The sequence below is a fragment of the Salmo salar genome, chromosome ssa15, assembly GCF_905237065.1.
Source record: "Salmo salar chromosome ssa15, Ssal_v3.1, whole genome shotgun sequence".
NCBI lineage: Eukaryota > Metazoa > Chordata > Actinopteri > Salmoniformes > Salmonidae > Salmo > Salmo salar.
This window is the reverse complement of record NC_059456.1, coordinates 27,140,146-27,163,644: the sequence shown is the minus strand read 5'-3', so window position 1 is coordinate 27,163,644 and position 23,499 is coordinate 27,140,146. Positions and strand designations below refer to the sequence as shown.

Here is a 23,499-nt window from a genome sequence, read left to right as displayed (position 1 = left end):
AACAATGATCAAGCCGGAGGGCACACAAACCAAAAACCACTTCAAACACCCTAACCATCCCCTTCTCCCAGGCCATGGGAACAGTTCTACACTCCAGCTTCCTGACATCTCCTTCTCCTCCCAGGCCATGGGAACAGTTCTACACTCCAGCTTCCTGACATCTCCTTCTCCTCCCAGGCCATGGGAACAGTTCTACACTCCAGCTTCCTGACATCTCCTTCTCCTCCCAGGCCATGGGAACAGTTCTACACTCCAGCTTCCTGACATCTCCTTCTCCTCCCAGGCCATGGGAACAGTTCTACACTCCAGCTTCCTGACATCTCCTTCTCCTCCCAGGCCATGGGAACAGTTCTACACTCCAGCTTCCTGACATCTCCTTCTCCTCCCAGGCCATGGGAACAGTTCTACACTCCAGCTTCCTGACATCTCCTTCTCCTCCCAGGCCATGGGAACAGTTCTACACTCCAGCTTCCTGACATCTCCTTCTCCTCCCAGGCCATGGGAACAGTTCTACACTCCAGCTTCCTGACATCTCCTTCTCCTCCCAGGCCATGGGAACAGTTCTACACTCCAGCTTCCTGACATCTCCTTCTCCTCCCAGGCCATGGGAACAGTTCTACACTCCAGCTTCCTGACATCTCCTTCTCCTCCCAGGCCATGGGAACAGTTCTACACTCCAGCTTCCTGACATCTCCTTCTCCTCCCAGGCCATGGGAACAGTTCTACACTCCAGCTTTCTCCCTCACTAGCTTTAAGCACCAGCTGTCAGAGCAGCTCACAGATTACTGCACCTGTACATAGCCCATCTATAACTTAGCCCAAACAACTACTTCTCCTACTGTATTTATTTATTTATTTATTTAGCTCCTTTGCACCCCATTATTTCTATTTCTACTTTTCACTTTCTTCCACTGCAAATCTACCATTCCAGTGTTTTACTTGCTATATTGTATTTACTTCGCCACCATGGCCTTTTTTGCCTTTACCTCCCTTATCTCACCTCATTTGCTCACTTTGTATATAGACTTATTTTTCTACTATATTATTGACTGTATGTTTGTTTTACTCCATGTGTAACTCTGTGTTGTTGTATGTGTCAAACTGCTTGCTTTATCTTGGCCAGGTCGCAATTGTAAATGAGAACTTGTTCTCAACTTGCCTACCTGGTTAAATAAAGGTGAAATAAAAAATAAAATAAAAATAGCTCAGATTTCACAGTCTTAAGGCGTCAGCATGCTTTGCCTAGCCGAACGATTGTGCTTGCAAACTCCCTTAAAAGAATTTCACTTGAAAAACAAGCGGCAATAGTACCGTTTGTCCATCTTGAGACGTCATAGCCAGTCTGCCTCAAAATAGTCTAATTAATCTAAGGTAACTCAAGAAATCTGTAAATAATTGATGTTTTTGCCAAGGAGATCTTAGATGCCCAATTTTACATTGAACTAAGATGTCTGGTGAAGTATTTCTCAAGTGAAGAAATTTGCATGAAAAGGATTTGACAACAAACACTTCACTGAAGAATCCCTACTGTTGACCAATCACAGACGAAACAGCATAGATTTCGCCAACCGACAACAGGCTTGCCTCCTACAAAACATTGTGAGCGCGAACAGCCGAAGAAACCCATGTCGAAGACTAAAACGTCACAAAATGTCGTCATAACATATGCATGAACTATTCTGAAATGTTTGGGATGGGGCGCATGCAGAATCCTTCACACCTTTCTTTCTTTTCTGAGTAACATTCTACTACATTCCACAACAAGGAATTCTACCTCCCTCCCTCCCTGACCAAATTCCCATTTCCTAGAAGTGAATCGAAAAATTATTTTAAATAATTTTGTTTCTGTAATTTTTTACCAGAATGGATCACACTATTGACGTATGCCATCTTTATGCTGGGCTGCGCCCATTCATGATTGCGTGTGGAAGTGGGAGTTGTGATCGGTAGATTGGTGCCTGTTGCTGGGCAAAGCTGGCACACGAGCAGTGACTTCCACTAAAACAAACAGACGTGAAGAAGACAACCTCCCAGAGTTCTCCTGGTGTGTAGAAGACAACCTCCCAGTGTTCTGGTGTGTAGAAGACAACCTCCCAGTGTTCTGGTGTGTAGAAGACAACCTCCCAGTGTTCTGGTGTGTAGAAGACAACCTCCCAGTGTTCTGGTGTGTAGAAGACAACCTCCCAGTGTTCTGGTGTGTAGAAGACAACCTCCCAGTGTTCTGGTGTGTAGAAGACAACCTCCCAGTGTTCTGGTGTGTAGAAGACAACCTCCCAGTGTTCTGGCGTATAGAAGACAACCTCCCAGAGTTCTGGTGTGTAGAAGACAACCTCCCAGTGTTCTGGTGTGTAGAATACAACCTCCCAGTGTTGTTCCTGTGTGTAGAATACAACCTCCCAGTGTTGTTCCTGTGTGTAGAATACAACCTCCCAGTGTTGTTCCTGTGTGTAGAATACAACCTCCCAGAGTTCTGGCATATAGAAGACAACCTCCCAGTGTTGTTCTGATGTGTAGAAGACAACCTCCCAGTGTTGTTCTGATGTGTAGAAGTCAACCTCCCAGTGTTCTGGTATGTAGAAGACAACCTCCCAGTGTTGTTCTGATGTGTAGAAGTCAACCTCCCAGTGTTCTGGTATGTAGAAGTCAACCTCCCAGTGTTCTGGTATGTAGAAGACAACCTCCCAGTGTTGTTCTGATGTGTAGAAGACAACCTCCCAGTGTTGTTCTGATGTGTAGAAGTCAACCTCCCAGTGTTCTGGTATGTAGAAGACAACCTCCCAGTGTTGTTCTGGTATGTAGAAGACAACCTCCCAGAGTTCTGGAGTGTAGAAGACAACCTCCCAGAGTTCTGGAGTGTAGAAGACAACCTCCCAGAGTTCTGGAGTGTAGAAGACAACCTCCCAGTGTTCTGGCGTGTAGAAGACAACCTCCCAGTGTTCTGGTGTGTAGAAGTCAACCTCCCAGAGTTGTTCTGGTGTGTAGAAGACAACCTCCCAGTGTTGTTCTGGTATGTAGAAGACAACCTCCCAGATTTCTGGCGTGTAGAAGACAACCTCCCAGTGTTCTGGCGTGTAGAAGACAACCTCCCAGAGTTCTGGAGTGTAGAAGACAACCTCCCAATGTTGTTCCTGTGTGTAGAAGACAACCTCCCAGAGTTCTGGCGTGTAGAAGACAACCTCCCAGTGTTCTCCTGGCATATGTGTACTGCTGCCGAAGCTGCCAGATCATAAATCTCAAGCACGCTGACGTTTATGTCATGTCATCACGCGTCATTAAGGAGACATAATGGCCAGGGATAGGATATGGGAAAAAGTACAGAAGCTTGTGATTTCGTATCTACCGGTCTTCAAAGCTCTTTATATTAAAGCTTTTGATATCGGGATTAAAACTGCTACCATCACATCAATTGTTTCTTTCGAGATGTTGTTGGAACAGACAAGAATTGCATTGAGCAAAGTTGCTACACTCTAGTACCAAGTGATTGCAACTGAGGGCCTCTGGATTGGTTTCTCTCATTTGGGCACCTTCTCTAGATCTGAAGCTTAGCGCTCACGATCGTCATTCAGCTATTTTGAGATAAAGTGGGAGGGAGACGAGGGCAACAGAACTCTGAAAGGACAGGAGTGGGTGTGTGTGTGTACCCCCCACACAAAAGGAGGCCTTCAGTCTATTCGTTGCACCCCCAATCAATTTAAGATGGGGATGTCGTGGCAAAGACTCAATGAAACGGCTTTGTGTAGCAGGGCTGGCTGGGACTGCCTCTCCATGCCTTCTCCTTAAAGTGTGTCACTTGCCGGAAAACATTCTCACACAAAGCGTTACGCAATCAGCGGTGGCGGCATTGGCATTGCCTGGGTTTTAACCCTTGTTGTGTGGAGGCTTTTTCTTTCTGGAAGTTTGTCAGACGGCTTTAGGTGCCAAACAACGACAGGCTCTGTTGAGATGGAGGGAGGGATGTGGTGAATGAGGATCCATAAGGGGGAGGGAATACATGAGAAAGTGAGAAGGGTGCAACCTTCTCTGAAATTCCCAGAGCATTATAGCTAGTTTCAAAGGCATGGGTCTGTATTCAAAAAGCATCCCAGAGTACTGATCTAAGATGAGGTGGCAGGTAGCCTAGCGGTTAGAGCAGGTAGCCTAGCGATTAGAGCAGGTAGCCTAGCGATTAGAGCAGGTAGCCTAGCGATTAGAGCAGGTAGCCTAGCGGTTAGAGCAGGTAGCCTAGCGGTTAGAGCAGGTAGCCTAGCGATTAGAGCAGGTAGCCTAGCGGTTAGAGCAGGCAGCCTAGCGGTTAGAGCAGGCAGCCTAGCGGTTAGAGCAGGCAGCCTAGCGGTTAGAGCAGGCAGCCTAGCGGTTAGAGCTGGCAGCCTAGCGGTTAGAGCTGGCATCCTAGCGGTTAGAGCAGGTAGCCTAGTGGTTAGAGCAAGAAGCCTAGTGGTTAGAGCAGGTAGCCTAGTGGTTAGAGCGTTGGGCCAGTAACTGAAAGGTTGCTAGATTGAATCCCCGAGCTAACAAGGTAAAAATCTGTCGTTCTGCCCCTGAACAAGGCAGTTAACCCACTGTTCCTGGGCTGTCATTGTAAATAAGAATTTGTTCTTAACTGACTTGCCTAGTTAAATAAAATAATAGGATCTGGTTCTCCCTGTCCTTCCATTCCTATTCATTGTGATCTAATAGCTAAAAGTGATCCTAAATCAGCACTCCTTTTCTGAGATGCTTTATGGATATGAGCCCTGATCTGACTAAAGCAGAAGATGAGCATTATTGAATGACTGTCGTTACTGTACTAGTGGCAGAGAGGAGCATTAAAGTACATGGGGTGTGTATGGTTACCTGTAGTGCAGTGGACATGTAACAATATGTGTCATCCTCCAGTGGGTGTGTCCCTACAAGGGTGTATCTCTGGTAGGACGGGCACTGCTGGGGGTGGGAGGGGCCTTTCCTGCCGTAGAAAGCCGATTGGACGGTGATGGTGGTGCGGGGCGGGCAGCGGACCGACAGGAAGTCGCCGTCGCACGCCTGCTCGGTGTAGTTCCTCAACACTTTGGACAGGTAACCTAGGAGATGAGAAAAACACCATGGTTACCACGAAAACAGCTGCACACCTACACCTATTTACAGTCCATCAACTCTTAAGTGGTGTTCCAGGTAATCTTTTCAGCAGATTGCTGTATCATGTCAATGTGTATTTCCTGAGATGCTAATCACATCTACAGGTGTTGTGGGATCTGATCCTCAGTGCAGCGTGACTGCATTAAAGACAATCTGGAATGCAAAGCCTAAAATCATACTACAAACAAAAGACACTATGAATAGGAGATCATTCACTACAAACAAAGATTATCTGAATAGGAGACATTTCACTCCTCCACCTCCCCAGTATAAAGAAACACACACACACAGTCCCCAGGATGTTCAAATGGACAAAGCCATGGGTGTGTTGAATCCTGAAAGACTTTTACTTAGAATGTGTGGCACACGGCTGCAGCAGTTCTATCTCAGTCAATTGGCATCAAAGAGGAACACAACACATACTGGATAATAATGCAATCAGCAATGCCAATCACACACACAGTCTGGCAAGCTTTGCTTTGTCTTGCCTGGGTTGGACCACCTTGGAAGAAACACTCTCCTCCTTCCTTTAATTTAATCCCTAATTTCATGGTGATGATGTCATATTGAGAGAGCTAGCGTGTTGTCTTATCTGCGCTATATTTTGTTTTTGTTCGTTAACACAGACACACCCTGTCAAGGGAGGCAGCGCCAATTTGGTCGCATAAGTGGTTTTGTGTCTAGATAGTAGGAAGCTTCTGTGGAAGAGCCCCCTGTTTCCATGGTCCATTAGTCATGTTACACATCAACAAGCCCTGACAAAACGACTGCCTTCACTTAACCATATCAAAAACCATGGCTCCGGGCCTAGAATACCACAGCACTACACAGACGCTAAAAGTCCTGGCCCTAGCGTCATTAGCTGTTAGCATTGTTAGCCTCCAGGCATATCTAAAGAACAGACCCAGCATTTAAAGCTATCTGAGCTTCCTAGGCTTGAGCTAAAGCCCTCGCTAAGCTAACCTGCGCTAGTGCTAAGTCTGCTAACCCTGAGTTTGTCTCACCCTGTCTCCATCGGTAAGCCCTTTGTTTGTTAGCGTTAGGGAGTCTCTTCTCGGACTCGGTGTCAGTTAGCCAACCACCATGTTTTGAACTGCATTCCATATTTAAAAAGTGTATTTAAAAAAAGAAAAAACAGAAATAGGCCTATTGGGAAACAATCATAAAACACTTGTAATGTTATTTTACTTGAAACCTCACAGGTCTAGACTGTCTCTTTGAATGCTATAGCTAATTACGGTGTTAGCCAGCATTCTCTGTCATTGTGAGCCACCAGCCTGTCAGTCAGTCAGTCAGGAGAACTGAACCCCATCACAAAGAACCAGCAGCATTAACATTCCTGCCTGCGAGAAGGAGAGTGGAGATAAAAGAGGGAGCACTGCTTTGTCATATGGTGTCTTTTTCCCTCCTTCTTTGTGAAACTATTCAGCCAAGTGATTGACAGCTGGCAGAGGAACATTCAGGACAAAAGTTGTCAAGATAAACAGAAGCTGAGTCTCAAGTGATACCCTATTCTCTGAATATTGCACTACTGTTGACCAGGTCCCAAGGATCTCTGGTCAAAAGCAGTGCCCTATATGGGGAATAGGGTTCCATAGAGCTCTGGTCGAAAGTAGTGCCCTATATGGGGAATAGTGTTCCATAGTGCAATATTTGGGAAATAGGGTTCCATTGGGCTCTGGTGAATGTAGTGCCCTGTATAGGGAATAGGTTGCCATTTGGAATAGAAATCGGCCTATTGGCAGTAGGGAAGTGTTTTCAATACAGGCCCTGTGCCATAATAAGGTTTGAAACCCATGTTCCACTTTACTTGAACCCATCGACCATAAGGGCTAGATAAAACTATCATACCGATGATCTTATCATCTATCATAAGCAGTCATAAGCAGTCATGACTGTTCGTGTCAGCTTATGACAAATTACTTTGAAAAAAGTGTTAACGAAACATATAACATGGATGATGGAGTAAAAAGATTTGACATGGGCCCTCAGATCCTCAAAAAGCTCTACAGCTGCACCATTGAGAGCATCTTGACTGGATTCATCACTGCTTGGTATGGCAACTAATAAGTTGCGACAGAGGGTAGGTCATACGGCCCAGTACATCACTGGGGCCGAGCTCCCAGCCATCCAAGACATGTATACCAGGTGGTGTCAGAGGTAGACCCTAAAAATTGTTAAAGACTCCAGCCACCCAAGTCAGCCACTCGCTTGCACCGTCTCTATGCACACTCACTGGACTCTACCCAAACAGTCACACATCCTACACTGACAATCCAAAGCACACATGCCCACACACTACATACGCTAACATACAGAAGACACACACACGCTGCTGCTACTCTGTTTATTGTCTACCTTGATTGCCTAGTCACCTTTACCCCTACCTACATGTACATACAGCTGAAGTCGGAAGTTTACGTAAACTTAGGTTGGAATCATTAAAACTAGTTTTTCAACCACTCCACAAATTTCTTGTTAACAAACTATAGTTTTGGCAAGTTGGTTAGGACATCTACTTTGTGCATGACACAAGTAATTTTTCCAACAATTGTTTACAGACAGATTATTTCACTTATAATTCACTGTATCACTATTCCAGTGGGTCAGAAATTAACATACACTAAGTTGACTGGGCCTTTAAACAGCTTGGAAAATTCCAGAAAATTATGTCATGGCTTTAGAAGCTTCTGATAGGCTAACTGACATCGTTTGAGTCAATTGGAGGTGTACCTGTGGATGTATTTTAAGGCCTACCTTCAAACTCAGTGCCTCTTTGCTTGACATCATGGGAAAATCAAAAGAACTCAGCCAAGACCTCAGAAAAAAATGGTAGACCTCCACAAGGTACCCCGTTCATCTGTACAAACAATAGTACACAAGTTGAACACCATATGGGACCACGCAGCCGCCATACCGCTCAGGAAGGAGACGCGTTCTGTCTCCTAGAGATGAACGTACTTTGGTGCGAAAAGGGCAAATCAATCCCAGAACAACAGCAAAGGACCTTGTGAAGATGCTGGAGGAAACAGGTACAAAAGTATCTATATCCACAGTAAAACGAGTCCTATGTCGACATAACCTGAAAGGCCGCTCAGCAAAGAAGAAGCCACTGCTCCAAAACCGACATTACAAGGCAAACTACGGTTTGCAACTGCACATGGGGACCAATTTCGTACTTTTTGGAGAAATGTCCTCTGGTCTGATGAAACAAAAATAGAACTGTTTGGCCATAATGACCATCGTTATGTTTGGAGGGAAAAGGGGGACGCTTGCATGCCAAAGAACACCACCCCAACCGTGAAGCATGGGGGTGGCAGCATCATGTTGTGGGGGTGCTTTGTTGCAGGAGGGACTGGTGCACTTCACAAAATAGATGGCATCATGAGGTAGAAAAATGTGTTGTTGTGGCAAAATGGATTAAGGACAACAAAGTCAAGGTATTGGAGTGGCCATCACAAAGCCCTGACCTCAATCCTATAGAAAATTTGTGGGCAGAACTGAAAAGCGTGTGCAAGCAAAGAGGCGTACAAACCTGACTCAGTTACACCAGCTCTGTCAGGAGGAATGGGCCAGAATTGACCCAACTTATTGTGGGAAGCTTGTGGAAGGCTACCCGAAACATTTGACCCAAGTTAAACAATTTAAAGGCAATGCTACCAAATACTAATTGAGTGTATTTGGTCCCGTGTGGGGTCCTGTGTGGCTCAGTTGGTAGAGCATGGTGTTTGCAACGCCAGGGTTGTGGGTTCGATTCCCACGGGGGACCAGTGGGAATCATTTATGAAATGTATGCACTCACTACTGTAAGTCGCTCCAGATAAGAGCATCTGCTAAATGACAAAAATGTAAATGTGTATGTAAACTTTGACCCATGGGGAATGTGATGAAAGAAATAAAAGCTGAAATAAATCATTATCTCTACTATTATTCTGACATTTCACATTCTTCAAATAAAGTGGTGATCCTAACTGACCTAAGAGGGAATATTTACTAGGACTAAATGTCAGAAATTGTGAAAAACTGAGTTTAAATGTATTTGGGTAAGGTGTATTTAAACTTCTGACTTCAACTCTATTACCTCAACTATCTCGTACCCCTGCACATTGACTCGGTACCGGTACTCCTTGTATAATCTTCTTATTGTTATTTTATTGTGTTACTATTTCCTTTAAAAAAAATGTTTTACTTTGCATTATTGGGAAAGGGCTCGTAAGTAAGTATTTCACAGTAAAGTCCATACCTTTTGCATTCGGCGCATGTGAAAAATTCATAAAATCAAATTGTCTTTATCCAAAACAAGGAGCCATTTTAAGGCTGTAAGCAATCCATTGGTACAAAACTTTGCTTGGAAAATTAAGGTAAAAAAAAATTACCAGTTTGATTCAGCCAGCTCAACATCAATATGTCAAATGTTTCCACTGTTGAGTGCTTCGCAAACACTACAGGTACATTAGAGGAAGTAGGAACTGTTTCCATACACAGTGACACACACACACACACACACACACCTTTTTACCATGGTTACCTCTAACAGTGCAGTAGTTCCATAGAGTGTGGTCATGAAACTCGGATAGCTGAAAGAGTCAACACCGGGACATAATTAGACAACAGTGGTGCCCAGCGCAGCCTCTGTTCTTTCACTGTTCTATTGACACTGCCTTATCTAAAAAAAATGAAAGCAGGAAAATTTGACTTCAATGCTTTTAACTATTACAGTAAGCTACTTAAGCTTTAATGGCGATGCCTTTTAAGGCCAGAGAGCTTTGCAGAGTCAGGTATAGAACGACCTCTTTGATCATAAAACGCAAAGCTAAGTTAGCCTGGTCTGAAGTGCACACACTTGGAACTAAGTAACTTCACACACACACACACACACACACACACACCTGCTGGCATAGCCCTGTCTGCTGCATTCCAGAGCGGGTGAACTTGGCATTTCCCCTGACAGGACCACACACACAAACAACAACACAACCAGGGTGGCTGCCGTGGCAACGAACACAACCTTACACTGAACTCATTCTTCTCCACAGTTACCCAGCGGGCAAAAGTATTTTTCTGATATACAATGTCAGATTACAACCATTTAAAGACATTTTTTAGCCCTTCAGGGAAAATAAAGACCTATTGAACGGAGTTCTCCATGAAGAAATCAAGGCGCCTGGAAAGACGTCATATCGTGATTGTTGTCTTGTTTAAGTGGCTGATACAACCAGGTAAAGGCGTCTTTTTCTGGATGCTAAACAGTCTAAAAAACGTCCTTTTACATTCAGACTACAACCTGACCATGACGTCAGTCTGATGTTATTGTAACCGGTTTTGCCCACTGAGCATAAGACACGTCTATTTGGTCTGAGTATTAGGCCTTGTCCTGGACCCAGGCCAAAACCATGATAGAGCATGTGCACTGCCAGCCCTATACCCCTCCTGCCACTGAGCTGGGTGCCACATGGAAACTGTGGCAACTACCATGCATGTGAGGGACAAGTGAGAGGGAGAGGGACAAACAGAGGAATGAAACGATAAAGTACAAGTCACACCAACACTAACAAGAAATATCCAGACTTTATCCAACAACCCAGCAGGAAAATCTAGTTGAAATTACACCTTTGCATTTGCAAACAGTTTGTAACCGGAACTGGACGCAATTTAGTTATTTCAAGCAGTTTTGACAACTGGTAAAGGACTTTCTCAAAGGTGAAGGGGTGGGTTACTAACTAAACAGTTTTTTACTCGTTCCTTAAGCAACTGTTTCTGAACCACAAGACACACTGCAACACCTTCCTCCATCTTGTCCTGTGGGATTGTGGGTAAAAGCAAACAGATTATCTCATAAACGCCCCCGGAGCACTTTTCCACTTTTTGTACGTATTGTTCCACCCCCCTCTGTTAACCCTCCACCTGTTGATTGACGCCCCCTTTCATGACTAACAATCAGGCGGGGTTAAGACACCTGTGTAAACCAGGTAGCCAATGACATGCGTCGCTCTGAGGGACAGCCTGGACAATGCCACCGGGGGGGAAACACAGACACACATCTCTCTCTCCTTTTTCATTTGGGGCCATCCTAACTCCTTCTCTAGATTAAAACATAAATAAATGTCTTATTTGCAATGACGGCCTACCCCTGCCAAACCCTAACCCGGACGATACTGGGCCTATTGTGCGCCACCCTATGGGACTCACAATCACGGCCGGTTGTGATATAGCCTGGAATCGAACCAGGGTCTGTAGTGATGCCTCTAGCACTGAGATGCAGTGCCTTAGACCGCTGTGCCACTCGGGAGTTCTCCTTCACAAAAGCACCAAGCCCATTATGAATGATGGTGGTTATGTGGGGTGAGGAAGGCGAGGAGGTTATGAATGATGGTGGTTATGTGGGGTGGGGAAGGAGAGGAGGTTATGAATGATGGTGGTTATGTGGGGTGAGGAAGGCGAGGAGGTTATGAATGATGGTGGTTATGTGGGGTGAGGAAGGAGAGGAGGTTATCAATGATGGTGGTTATGTGGGGTGAGGAAGGAGAGGAGGTTATCAATGATGGTGGTTATGTGGGGTGAGGAAGGAGAGGAGGTTATCAATGATGGTGGTTATGTGGGGTGAGGAAGGAGAGGAGGTTATCAATGATGGTGGTTATGTGGGGTGAAGAAGGAGAGGAGGTCCAGGGCTTGACTTTACCTCAACATCCTGTGTGTGTTCGCAGTCTGAGGTAAAATCATCAGGTCTGGGAGCTAAGGCAAGTCTTCAGTTTCTCAGGCAAGGCTACTACTCATCATGGTAGCTTAATAAACCAGCGACATTTACATATGCAACGGAACGACATCCTCAATCCAGTCATCTGCAGGATACCGGTAAGCAAATGACTCCAGGTCAATTCACAAGATATATAATGCATGAATTGTGTACACAAGCAGGTAGTCTGGGCATATCATATGCATGGGGCATGACAACTTAACCAGCCCTAAAATAGCTGGTGCAGAGTTGTAGCTTCCCCTCATAACACACCATGTCATAACCCCCAAGTCATGTGACAGGGATTAACCGTAATTGGGCTTCCACCACGTCATGTGATCTTCCATCCCCATAAGCCTATCACAACGCTGAAAACCCGAGGAGGTAATTAGTTCCTCATTTGCGGTTATGTGATGGCCCCGCGGCCTAACCCCGGCGTTAGAGGGGTCAGGTAAGGCTGAGATTAGGGACAAACCACTGTGTTGTGTCAACATGGGTTCCTACCCCCCAGCCAATCACACAGAGACTTCCTGTTCAGGACTCACTGATTAGATGCGGTCCTACAGCAGGTCCAAAGAGATGTTGAATCCATGCTTTCCTCATGATTCAGCTCAGAGAGTAAATATGAGGGGAGAGTGTGTGTAGGCCAATATATCCCCTTGCCTGCGGTGTGGTGTGGTGTGGTGTGGGTCGGTGGGTGTGTGTGATGTGGGTGTGTGTGTGAGAGAGAGAAAGAAAGCAAGAGAGAGGTGTGCATAGATTGTTTACTACATATGTGTGTCCGAATGTAAAAAAGTCAAATATGATCAACTAATTAAAAAAACAACAGCAGGACACATTGCAAAATCCCTGGCTGTCCCTCCACTATGCAGAGGTGTCAGCTACAAACTGGAATGCATAGAGATGTGCTCTCTGGTATGAGCAGTGGTGTGGTGGGGAGGCAGGGAGGGAGTGAGGGATGTCTCTAACTGCACTGTCTGCCTGCTAGGCTAGGTATTACTCTCTACTCAGGGCTTTCTCCTCTGTTTGAAAGATGCCACTGTTTCCCATTGGAGAACTCAGCTCAAAAGTAACCTATGCAGTAGACACTCTGCTGGGTTCTCTGCTACAGAGGATTAATGCAGCACTGATAACAGGGTACTAGTAAGATTTTATCATATGGTTGACTTTAGTACTCAATAAAACAGTCAATAATGCATGTTCCTCAAGCAACAACTTCATAGAGCACACAGTATCAAACATTGCGAAACATTTTACCACCCCAAAAATGACATACAACATAATTAATATACATCTTAAAGGGATAGTTGAAGGGATAAGTATCGTTTTTTCAGATTGTTTTGTTGTTGTTGTGAGAATAGATTATAAGGTTATCATCTTGGTGCATTAGGCATTTACACGAGAGGGAGAGAAAGAGTGAGAGAGAGAGAAAGAGATGTGGCAGTAGAAAGGCCACAAGGGCCGGTGGCTTTAGGCCTTGTTAGTAATTAGTCCCTGACCATGGTTCTATCCATTGGCCACAGAACCAGCCTTACAGAGCTTGGCCCCATCCCTAACTGGCTTTTCTTTTCTTTTAATCTAGAATACAGATGTTTGATTATATAACATCCAAATTCATGATCATGTTTAAAAACATTAACACTTCAATCATATTCATTAGGCATCAAATGGAAGAAAACAAACTGAAACAAGGAGAGACTACCAAAACCTGTCCAATAAAACATTTTGCTACATTTTGTGGAAATGAAATAGACCCATGTCTGGGCTGCAGAGCTCCTGAATCATACTGTGGTCATAACTCCCCATGCACTGCTATCCCCTCCAGCACTAAGTGTAAGGTTAGGTAAACTACACTCCTGTGTGATTAAGTAGGAGTGTATTGGTTTAGGTTATCTAAACATAGACAGGCTGACAGGTTCATGAAGTGTATGGAGGGGGAGATGATATGGGACTCCAACAGACCAGAATATCGGAGAGATTCTACATTCACATTCATTTCAATAGGATGGAATTATGTTGTTAATCACAAATGATTTGTGATAATTAATACATTCAATGGTCCTGTATATATAGACAATGCAACTACTGCTGCTACTACTGTTACTGCTACTACTACTACTACTATTTCAACTACCACAACAGTTTCTGCTGCTACGTCTACTACTACTGTAACAGCTGCTATTTCTACTACTACCACTACCACTGCTATTTCTACTACTGCTACTGTAACTGCTGCTATTTCTACTACCACTAATACTACTACTGTTACTGCTGCTATTTATACTACTACTACTACTGTAACTACTGCTATTTCTACTACTACAACAGTTTCTGCTGCTACGTCTACTACTACTGTAACAGCTGCTATTTCTACTACCACTAATACTACTACTGTTACTGCTGCTATTTCTACTACCACTACTGTTACTACTACTACTACTTCAACTACCACAACAGTTTCTGCTGCTACGTCTACTACTACTGTAACAGCTGCTATTTCTACTACTACCACTACCACTGCTATTTCTACTACTGCTACTGTAACTGCTGCTATTTCTACTACCACTAATACTACTGTTACTGCTGCTATTTATACTACTACTACTACTGTAACTACTGCTATTTCTACTACTACAACAGTTTCTGCTGCTACTACTACTGTAACAGCTGCTATTTCTACTACCACTAATACTACTACTGTTACTGCTGCTATTTCTACTACTACAACTGTTACTGCTGCTATTTCTACTACCACTACTACTACTGTTACTGCTGCTATTTCTACTACTACTACAGTTACTGCTGCTATTTCTACTACCACAACTGTTACTGCTGCTATTTCTACTACTGTTAATGCTGCTATTTCTACTACTGTAACTACTGCTATTTCTACTACTACCACTTCTACTACTACTGCTTCTACTACCACTACTACTGTAACTACTGCTATTTCTACTACTACCAATACTACTACAACTGTTACTGCTGCTATTTCTACTACCACTACTGTTACTACTACTATTTCAAATACCACTACAACTGTTTCTGCTGCTACTTCTACTACCACTGTAACAGCTGCAATTTCTACTACTACCACTTCTACTACTACTGTAACTGCTGCTATTTCTACTACTGTAACTGCTGCTATTTCTACTACCACTGTTACTGCTGCTATTTCTACTACTACTACTACTGTAACTACTGCTATTTCTACTACTACTACTGTAACTACTGCTATTTCTACAACTACTACTACTGCTACTACTACTTCTACTACTACCACCAATACCACTACAAATGTTACTGCTGCTATTTCTACTACCACAACTGTTACTGCTGCTATTTCTACAACCACTACTGTAACTGCTGCTATTTCTACTACCACTACTACCACTACTGTTACTACTGCTATTTCTACTACTACTACTGTTACTGCTGCAATTTCTACTACTACTACTGTAACTACTGCTATATCTACTAATACCACTACAAATGTTACTGCTGCTATTTCTACTACCACTACTGTTACTGCTGCTATTTCTACTACCACTACTACTGCTATTTCTACTACTACTACTACTGTAACTACTGCTATATCTACTACTACCACCACTACTACTACTACAAATGTTACTGCTGCTATTTCTACTACCACTACTACTACTGTTACTGCTGCTATTTCTACTACTACTACTACTACTGTTACTGCTGCTATTTCTACTACTACTACTACTACTGTTACTGCTGCTATTTCTACTACTACTACTACTGTTACTGCTGCTATTTCTACTACTACTACTGTTACTGCTGCTATTTCTACTACTACTACTACTGTAACTACTGCTATTTCTACTACTACCACCAACACTACTACAAATGTTACTGCTGCTATTTCTACTACCACTACTGTTACTGCTGCTATTTCTACTACCACTACTACTGCTATTTCTACTACTACTACTGTTACTGCTGCTATTTCTACTACTACTACTACTACTACTACTACTACTGTAACTACTGCTATATCTACTACTACCACCACTACTACTACAAATGTTACTGCTGCTATTTCTACTACTACTACTACTGTTACTGCTGCTATTTCTACTACCACTACTGTTACTGCTGCCATTTCTACTACTTCTACTGTTACTGCTGCTATTTCTACTACTGCTACTGCTACTACTACTGCTATTTCTACTACTGCTACTACTGTTACTGCTGCAATCTCTACTACTACTGCTACTACTACTGTTATTGCTGCTATTTCTACTACTGCTGCTACTACTACTACTGTTACTGCTGCTATTTCTACTACTGCTACTACTATTTTTACTACTACTACTACTTCTACTACTACTGCTACTACTACTGCTATTGCTGCTATTTCTACTACCACTACTACTACTGTTACTGCTGCTATTTCTACTACTGTTACTGCTACTGCTTCTAATACTACTACTACTACTGCTACTGCTTCTACTACTACTGTTATTGCTGGTATTTCTACTACTGCTACTACTACTTCTGCTATTTCTACTACTGCTCCTACTACTACTGCTATTTCTACTACTGCTGCTCCTACTACTACTGCTACTACTGCTGCTATTTCTACTACTACTGCTGCTGCTATTTCTACTACTGCTACTGCTACTACTGTTACTGCTGCTATTTCTACTGTTACTGCTGCAATCTCTACTACTACTACTGCTACTACTACTACTACTACTACTACTACTACTACTACTGCTACTACTATTTTTACTACTACTACTACTACTGCTATTTCTACTACTACTGCTACTACTACTGCTATTGCTGCTATTTCTACTACCACTACTACTACTGTTACTGCTGCTATTTCTAATACTGTTACTGCTACTGCTTCTAATACTACTACTACTACTACTACTGCTACTGCTTCTACTACTACTGTTATTGCTGATATTTCTACTACTGCTACTACTACTGCTACTACTACTTCTGCTATTTCTACTACTGCTACTACTGTTACTGCTGCTATTTCTACTACTGCTACTACTGCTGCTATTTCTACTACTGCTGCTCCTACTACTACTGTTACTGCTGCTATTTCTACTACTACTACTGCTGCTGCTATTTCTACTACTGCTACTGCTACTACTACTACTGTTACTGCTGCTATTTCTACTACTGCTACTACTACTACTGTTACTGCTGCTATTTCTACTACTGCTACTACTACTACTACTATTTTTACTACTACTGCTACTACTACTGCTATTGCTGCTATTTCTACTACCACTACTACTACTGTTACTGCTGCTATTTCTAATACTGTTACTGCTACTGCTTCTAATACTACTACTACTACTACTACTACTGCTACTGCTTCTACTACTACTGTTATTGCTGATATTTCTACTACTGCTACTACTACTGCTACTACTACTTCTGCTATTTCTACTACTGCTACTACTGTTACTGCTGCTATTTCTACTACGGATACTACTGCTGCTATTTCTACTACTGCTGCTCCTACTACTACTGTTACTGCTGCTATTTCTACTACTACTACTGCTGCTGCTATTTCTACTACTGCTACTGCTACTACTACTACTGTTACTGCTGCTATTTCTACTACTGCTACTACTACTACTGTTACTGCTGCTATTTCTACTACTGCTACTACTACTACTACTACTATTTTTACTACTACTGCTACTACTACTGCTATTGCTGCTATTTTTACTACTACTGCTACTACTACTGCTATTGCTGCTATTTCTACTACCACTTCTACTACTGCTGCTACTACTACTACTACTGCTATTTCTACTACTGCTACTACTACTACTGTTACTGCTGCTATTTCTACTACTGCTACTACTGTTACTGCTGCTATTTCTACTACTGCTACTACTGCTATTTCTACTACTGCTACTACTACTACTATTTTTACTACTACTACTACTACTACTGCTATTTCTACTACTACTGCTATTGCTGCTATTTCTACTACCACTACTACTACTACTGCTACTACTGCTGCTACTACTACTGTCATTTCTACTACTACTGCTACTACTATTTCTACTACCACTACTGTTACTGCTGCTATTTCTACTACCACTACTACTACTGTTACTGCTGCTATTTCTACTACTACTACTACTGTTACTGCTGCTATTTCTACTACTACTACTACTACTGTTACTGCTGCTATTTCTACTACTACTACTACTGTTACTGCTGCTATTTCTACTACTACTACTGTTACTGCTGCTATTTCTACTACTACTACTACTGTAACTACTGCTATTTCTACTACTACCACCAACACTACTACAAATGTTACTGCTGCTATTTCTACTACCACTACTGTTACTGCTGCTATTTCTACTACCACTACTACTGCTATTTCTACTACTACTACTGTTACTGCTGCTATTTCTACTACTACTACTACTACTACTGTAACTACTGCTATATCTACTACTACCACCACTACTACTACAAATGTTACTGCTGCTATTTCTACTACTACTACTACTGTTACTGCTGCTATTTCTACTACCACTACTGTTACTGCTGCCATTTCTACTACTTCTACTGTTACTGCTGCTATTTCTACTACTGCTACTGCTACTACTACTGCTATTTCTACTACTGCTACTACTGTTACTGCTGCAATCTCTACTACTACTGCTACTACTACTGTTATTGCTGCTATTTCTACTACTGCTGCTACTACTACTACTGTTACTGCTGCTATTTCTACTACTGCTACTACTATTTTTACTACTACTACTACTTCTACTACTACTGCTACTACTACTGCTATTGCTGCTATTTCTACTACCACTACTACTACTGTTACTGCTGCTATTTCTACTACTGTTACTGCTACTGCTTCTAATACTACTACTACTACTGCTTCTACTACTACTGTTATTGCTGATATTTCTACTACTGCTACTACTACTTCTGCTATTTCTACTACTGCTCCTACTACTACTGCTATTTCTACTACTGCTGCTCCTACTACTACTGTTACTGCTGCTATTTCTACTACTACTGCTGCTGCTATTTCTACTACTGCTACTGCTACTACTGTTACTGCTGCTATTTCTACTGTTACTGCTGCAATCTCTACTACTACTACTACTACTACTACTACTACTACTACTACTACTGCTACTACTATTTTTACTACTACTACTACTACTGCTATTTCTACTACTACTGCTACTACTACTGCTATTGCTGCTATTTCTACTACCACTACTACTACTGTTACTGCTGCTATTTCTAATACTGTTACTGCTACTGCTTCTAATACTACTACTACTACTACTACTGCTACTGCTTCTACTACTACTGTTATTGCTGATATTTCTACTACTGCTACTACTACTGCTACTACTACTTCTGCTATTTCTACTACTGCTACTACTGTTACCGCTGCTATTTCTACTACTGCTACTACTGCTGCTATTTCTACTACTGCTGCTCCTACTACTACTGTTACTGCTGCTATTTCTACTACTACTACTGCTGCTGCTATTTCTACTACTGCTACTGCTACTACTACTACTGTTACTGCTGCTATTTCTACTACTGCTACTACTACTACTGTTACCGCTGCTATTTCTACTACTGCTACTACTACTACTACTATTTTTACTACTACTGCTACTACTACTGCTATTGCTGCTATTTCTACTACCACTACTACTACTGTTACTGCTGCTATTTCTAATACTGTTACTGCTACTGCTTCTAATACTACTACTACTACTACTACTGCTACTGCTTCTACTACTACTGTTATTGCTGATATTTCTACTACTGCTACTACTACTGCTACTACTACTTCTGCTATTTCTACTACTGCTACTACTGTTACTGCTGCTATTTCTACTACTGCTACTACTGCTGCTATTTCTACTACTGCTGCTCCTACTACTACTGTTACTGCTGCTATTTCTACTACTACTACTGCTGCTGCTATTTCTACTACTGCTACTGCTACTACTACTACTGTTACTGCTGCTATTTCTACTACTGCTACTACTACTACTGTTACTGCTGCTATTTCTACTACTGCTACTACTACTACTACTATTTTTACTACTACTGCTACTACTACTGCTATTGCTGCTATTTCTACTACCACTACTACTACTGTTACTGCTGCTATTTCTAATACTGTTACTGCTACTGCTTCTAATACTACTACTACTACTACTACTGCTACTGCTTCTACTACTACTGTTATTGCTGATATTTCTACTACTGCTACTACTACTGCTACTACTACTTCTGCTATTTCTACTACTGCTACTACTGTTACTGCTGCTATTTCTACTACTGCTACTACTGCTGCTATTTCTACTACTGCTGCTCCTACTACTACTGTTACTGCTGCTATTTCTACTACTACTACTGCTGCTGCTATTTCTACTCACTGCTACTGCTACTACTACTACTGTTACTGCTGCTATTTCTACTACTGCTACTACTACTACTGTTACTGCTGCTATTTCTACTACTGCTACTACTACTACTACTATTTTTACTACTACTGCTACTACTACTGCTATTGCTGCTATTTTTACTACTACTGCTACTACTACTGCTATTGCTGCTATTTCTACTACCACTTCTACTACTGCTGCTACTACTACTACTACTGCTATTTCTACTACTGCTACTACTACTACTGTTACTGCTGCTATTTCTACTACTGCTACTACTGTTACTGCTGCTATTTCTACTACTGCTACTACTGCTATTTCTACTACTGCTACTACTACTACTATTTTTACTACTACTACTACTACTACTGCTATTTCTACTACTACTGCTATTGCTGCTATTTCTACTACCACTACTACTACTACTGCTACTACTGCTGCTACTACTACTGTCATTTCTACTACTACTGCTACTACTATTTCTACTACCACTACTGTTACTGCTGCTATTTCTACTACTACTACTACTGCTACTTCTACTACTACTGCTACTACTGCTGCTATTTCTATTACTATTATTTCTGCTACTACTACTTACTATACACCAGTGAGGCTAGTTCCACCGTGGCCAGAGTGGCCACATTCTGGATTAGTTTTGTACAGTTCCTGAGGCTGATCTCATGGTTTCATTGACACAAGACAGCCACCAATAATGTGTGGTGTGTTAGTTTGTGTTTATGTGTATAGTGACAGAATAAATGGTTCTAGCTCACGAGGTAGGGGGTGTTGATTTGGGTTGGCTTATGCCCACCCTCCAATCCACTCCTGATTCCCCCACGTGCACACACACTTATTTCTCTCGCACACACACATCCCTCCCATCCAACCACAGATGTGTGTAGGGATCAGCTGAGGGGGCTTACTCACATGAGGTTGAACCTTGCATGGCATTAATAACTGAAAAAGTGGACTATAGTTTGGTATGGCAGACCCTGAGCCTTGCTTCTACACTAAACCTCCAGTAAGGGCCACAGACGATCCAGGCAACCCGCCTACTCACTGGTGAGTGAGTGAGTTACTATTTGACCCTCCCAATTCCCTCCTGGGCACTTCCAAAGCATTTTCCTGTGTCTCCAAATGGGTGAAACCACAATTTCCCTTTTAAAGTCCGGTATCAGGGGTTAAACCACAATTTCCCTTTTACAGTCCTGTATCAGGGGTTAAACCACAATTTCCCTTTTACAGTCCGGTATCAGGGGTTAAACCACAATTTCCCTTTTACAGTCCGGTATCAGGGGTTAAACCACAATTTCCCTTTTACAGTCCAGTATCAGGGGTTAAACCACAATTTCCCTTTTACAGTCCGGTATCAGGGGTTAAACCACAATTTCCCTTTTACAGTCCGGTATCAGGGGTTAAACCACAATTTCCCTTTTACAGTCCGGTATCAGGGCTTAAACCACAATTACCCTTTTACAGTCCGGTATCAGGGGTTAAACCACAATTTCCCTTTTACAGTCCGGTATCAGGGGTTAAACCACAATTTCCCTTTTACAGTCCGGTAATCAGAGCTTACTTAACCTGTATATACTGTACAAACAAGTGAATTAGGGAGATATGTGGGAATGTGAACGGTTACAGATTAAAGAGTGAATGAAGGGAACCTCTCTCTCTCTCTCTCAAAGACTGCAGATGGAGGGAGGGACACAGTCAACGAGGCTCGCTGGCTTTGTGTCTTGTGATGGGGTGTAAATCATCATGGCTGCAGAGCAACTCTGCTGTCCTCACAACTGGATCATTATACACTGATTTACATGTTTTTCTCCTCCTCCTCCTCTCTCTTATGAGGCCTAGGCAACTATATGTATTGTAGGTAGGTTGCACATTGCTAGAGTAACATGGAAATAGGTCTAGGCCAACTATGCATTTCTTTCATAAACTTTCCTCAGCTCAGTGTTCTTTCGACTCCTCATTTGATTTCTACATCTTGGTATTGTTTGCTAAATGTTACTTCTTGTGGCCTGAAATATTTGTAAATTCAAAATAAATCTGTGAATGAGAATAGCATAGATGGAAACTTTCATATTTCCATTTTAAAGCTGCAACCTTAGGACATGAAACACTACTAGAATAGTTTGGAAAATATTCTTCATAATATTAATTTGTCTTTATGATAGTTCAGTTAGTAGGATTAGGCTTTCGGTCATTTGGTTCGCTACAACAAGGAAGGATTTTTTTGCTGGCCTTGGATGCCTGCATCATTTCTGTTTTATAATGCATTGCTCAATTATAAGGTTTGTTATAAAAAAAAAATATATATTTTTATATCTTGCTTTTACATTTTAGCAGACACTCTTATCCAGAGTGGCTTACAGGAGCAATTAGGGTTATATGCCTTGCGCAAGGGCACAGCAGCAGATGTTTCCACCTAGTTGGCTCAGGGATTCGAACCAGCACCCTTTTGGTTACTGGCACAACACTCTAACCGCTAGGCTACCTGCAGCCCCTGTTGTTTCTTCTCTCTCATTATTACCTTAGGCCTCCCATGTTTTTGGGGTTATTAAAAAACAACTTCAAACTTTCTGAAACAACCTAGAACTCTGTTAGATTCATTCATTGTTTGATCGTGGGGGCTCCCGAGTTGCGCAGCGGTCTAAGGCACTGCATCTCAGTGGTAGAGGTGTCACTACAGACCCTGGTTTGATTCCAGGCTGTATCACAACCGGCTGTGATTGAGAGTCCCATAGGGCGGCGTACAATTGGCCCAGTGTCATCCTGGTTAGGGTTTGGCCGGGGTAGGCCGTCATTGTAAATAAGACTTTGTTCTCAACTGACTTGCCTAGTTAAATAAAGGAAAAATTATTTTAAAAATGAAATAGTGCGGCAGAAGAAATCTAGCATACATTACACTGGAAGTGGCTTAATAGGACAAGTAATATTCATATCAAATTGTAACGCCCTGGCCATAGAGAGGGGTTTTTGTTCTTTATTTTGGTTAGGCCAGGGTGTTACATTGGGTGGACGTTCTATGTTCATTTTTCTATGTTTTTGTATTTCTTTGTTTTGGGCCGTGTGTGGCTCCCAATCAGGCACAGCTGTAGTTCGTTGTTGCTAATTGGGAGTCACACATAAGGAGCATGTTTTTCCTTTGGGGTTTGGTGGGTGATTGTTTCTGTTTAGAGTATTTCCTAACAG

The 23,499-nt window shown here is 42.4% G+C and overlaps 1 protein-coding gene across 1 annotated transcript in view; it reads right to left on the bottom strand.

The window, feature by feature from the left end:
• Positions 1–23,499, bottom strand: part of LOC106571159 (protein eva-1 homolog A) — a 171,003-nt gene that overhangs the window by 120,297 nt on the left and 27,207 nt on the right. Inside the window, exon 2 of the mRNA XM_014143899.2 lies at positions 4,834–5,057. Coding sequence (XP_013999374.1) covers positions 4,834–5,057 — 224 coding nt within the window. The remainder of the gene's footprint in view (positions 1–4,833; positions 5,058–23,499) is intronic.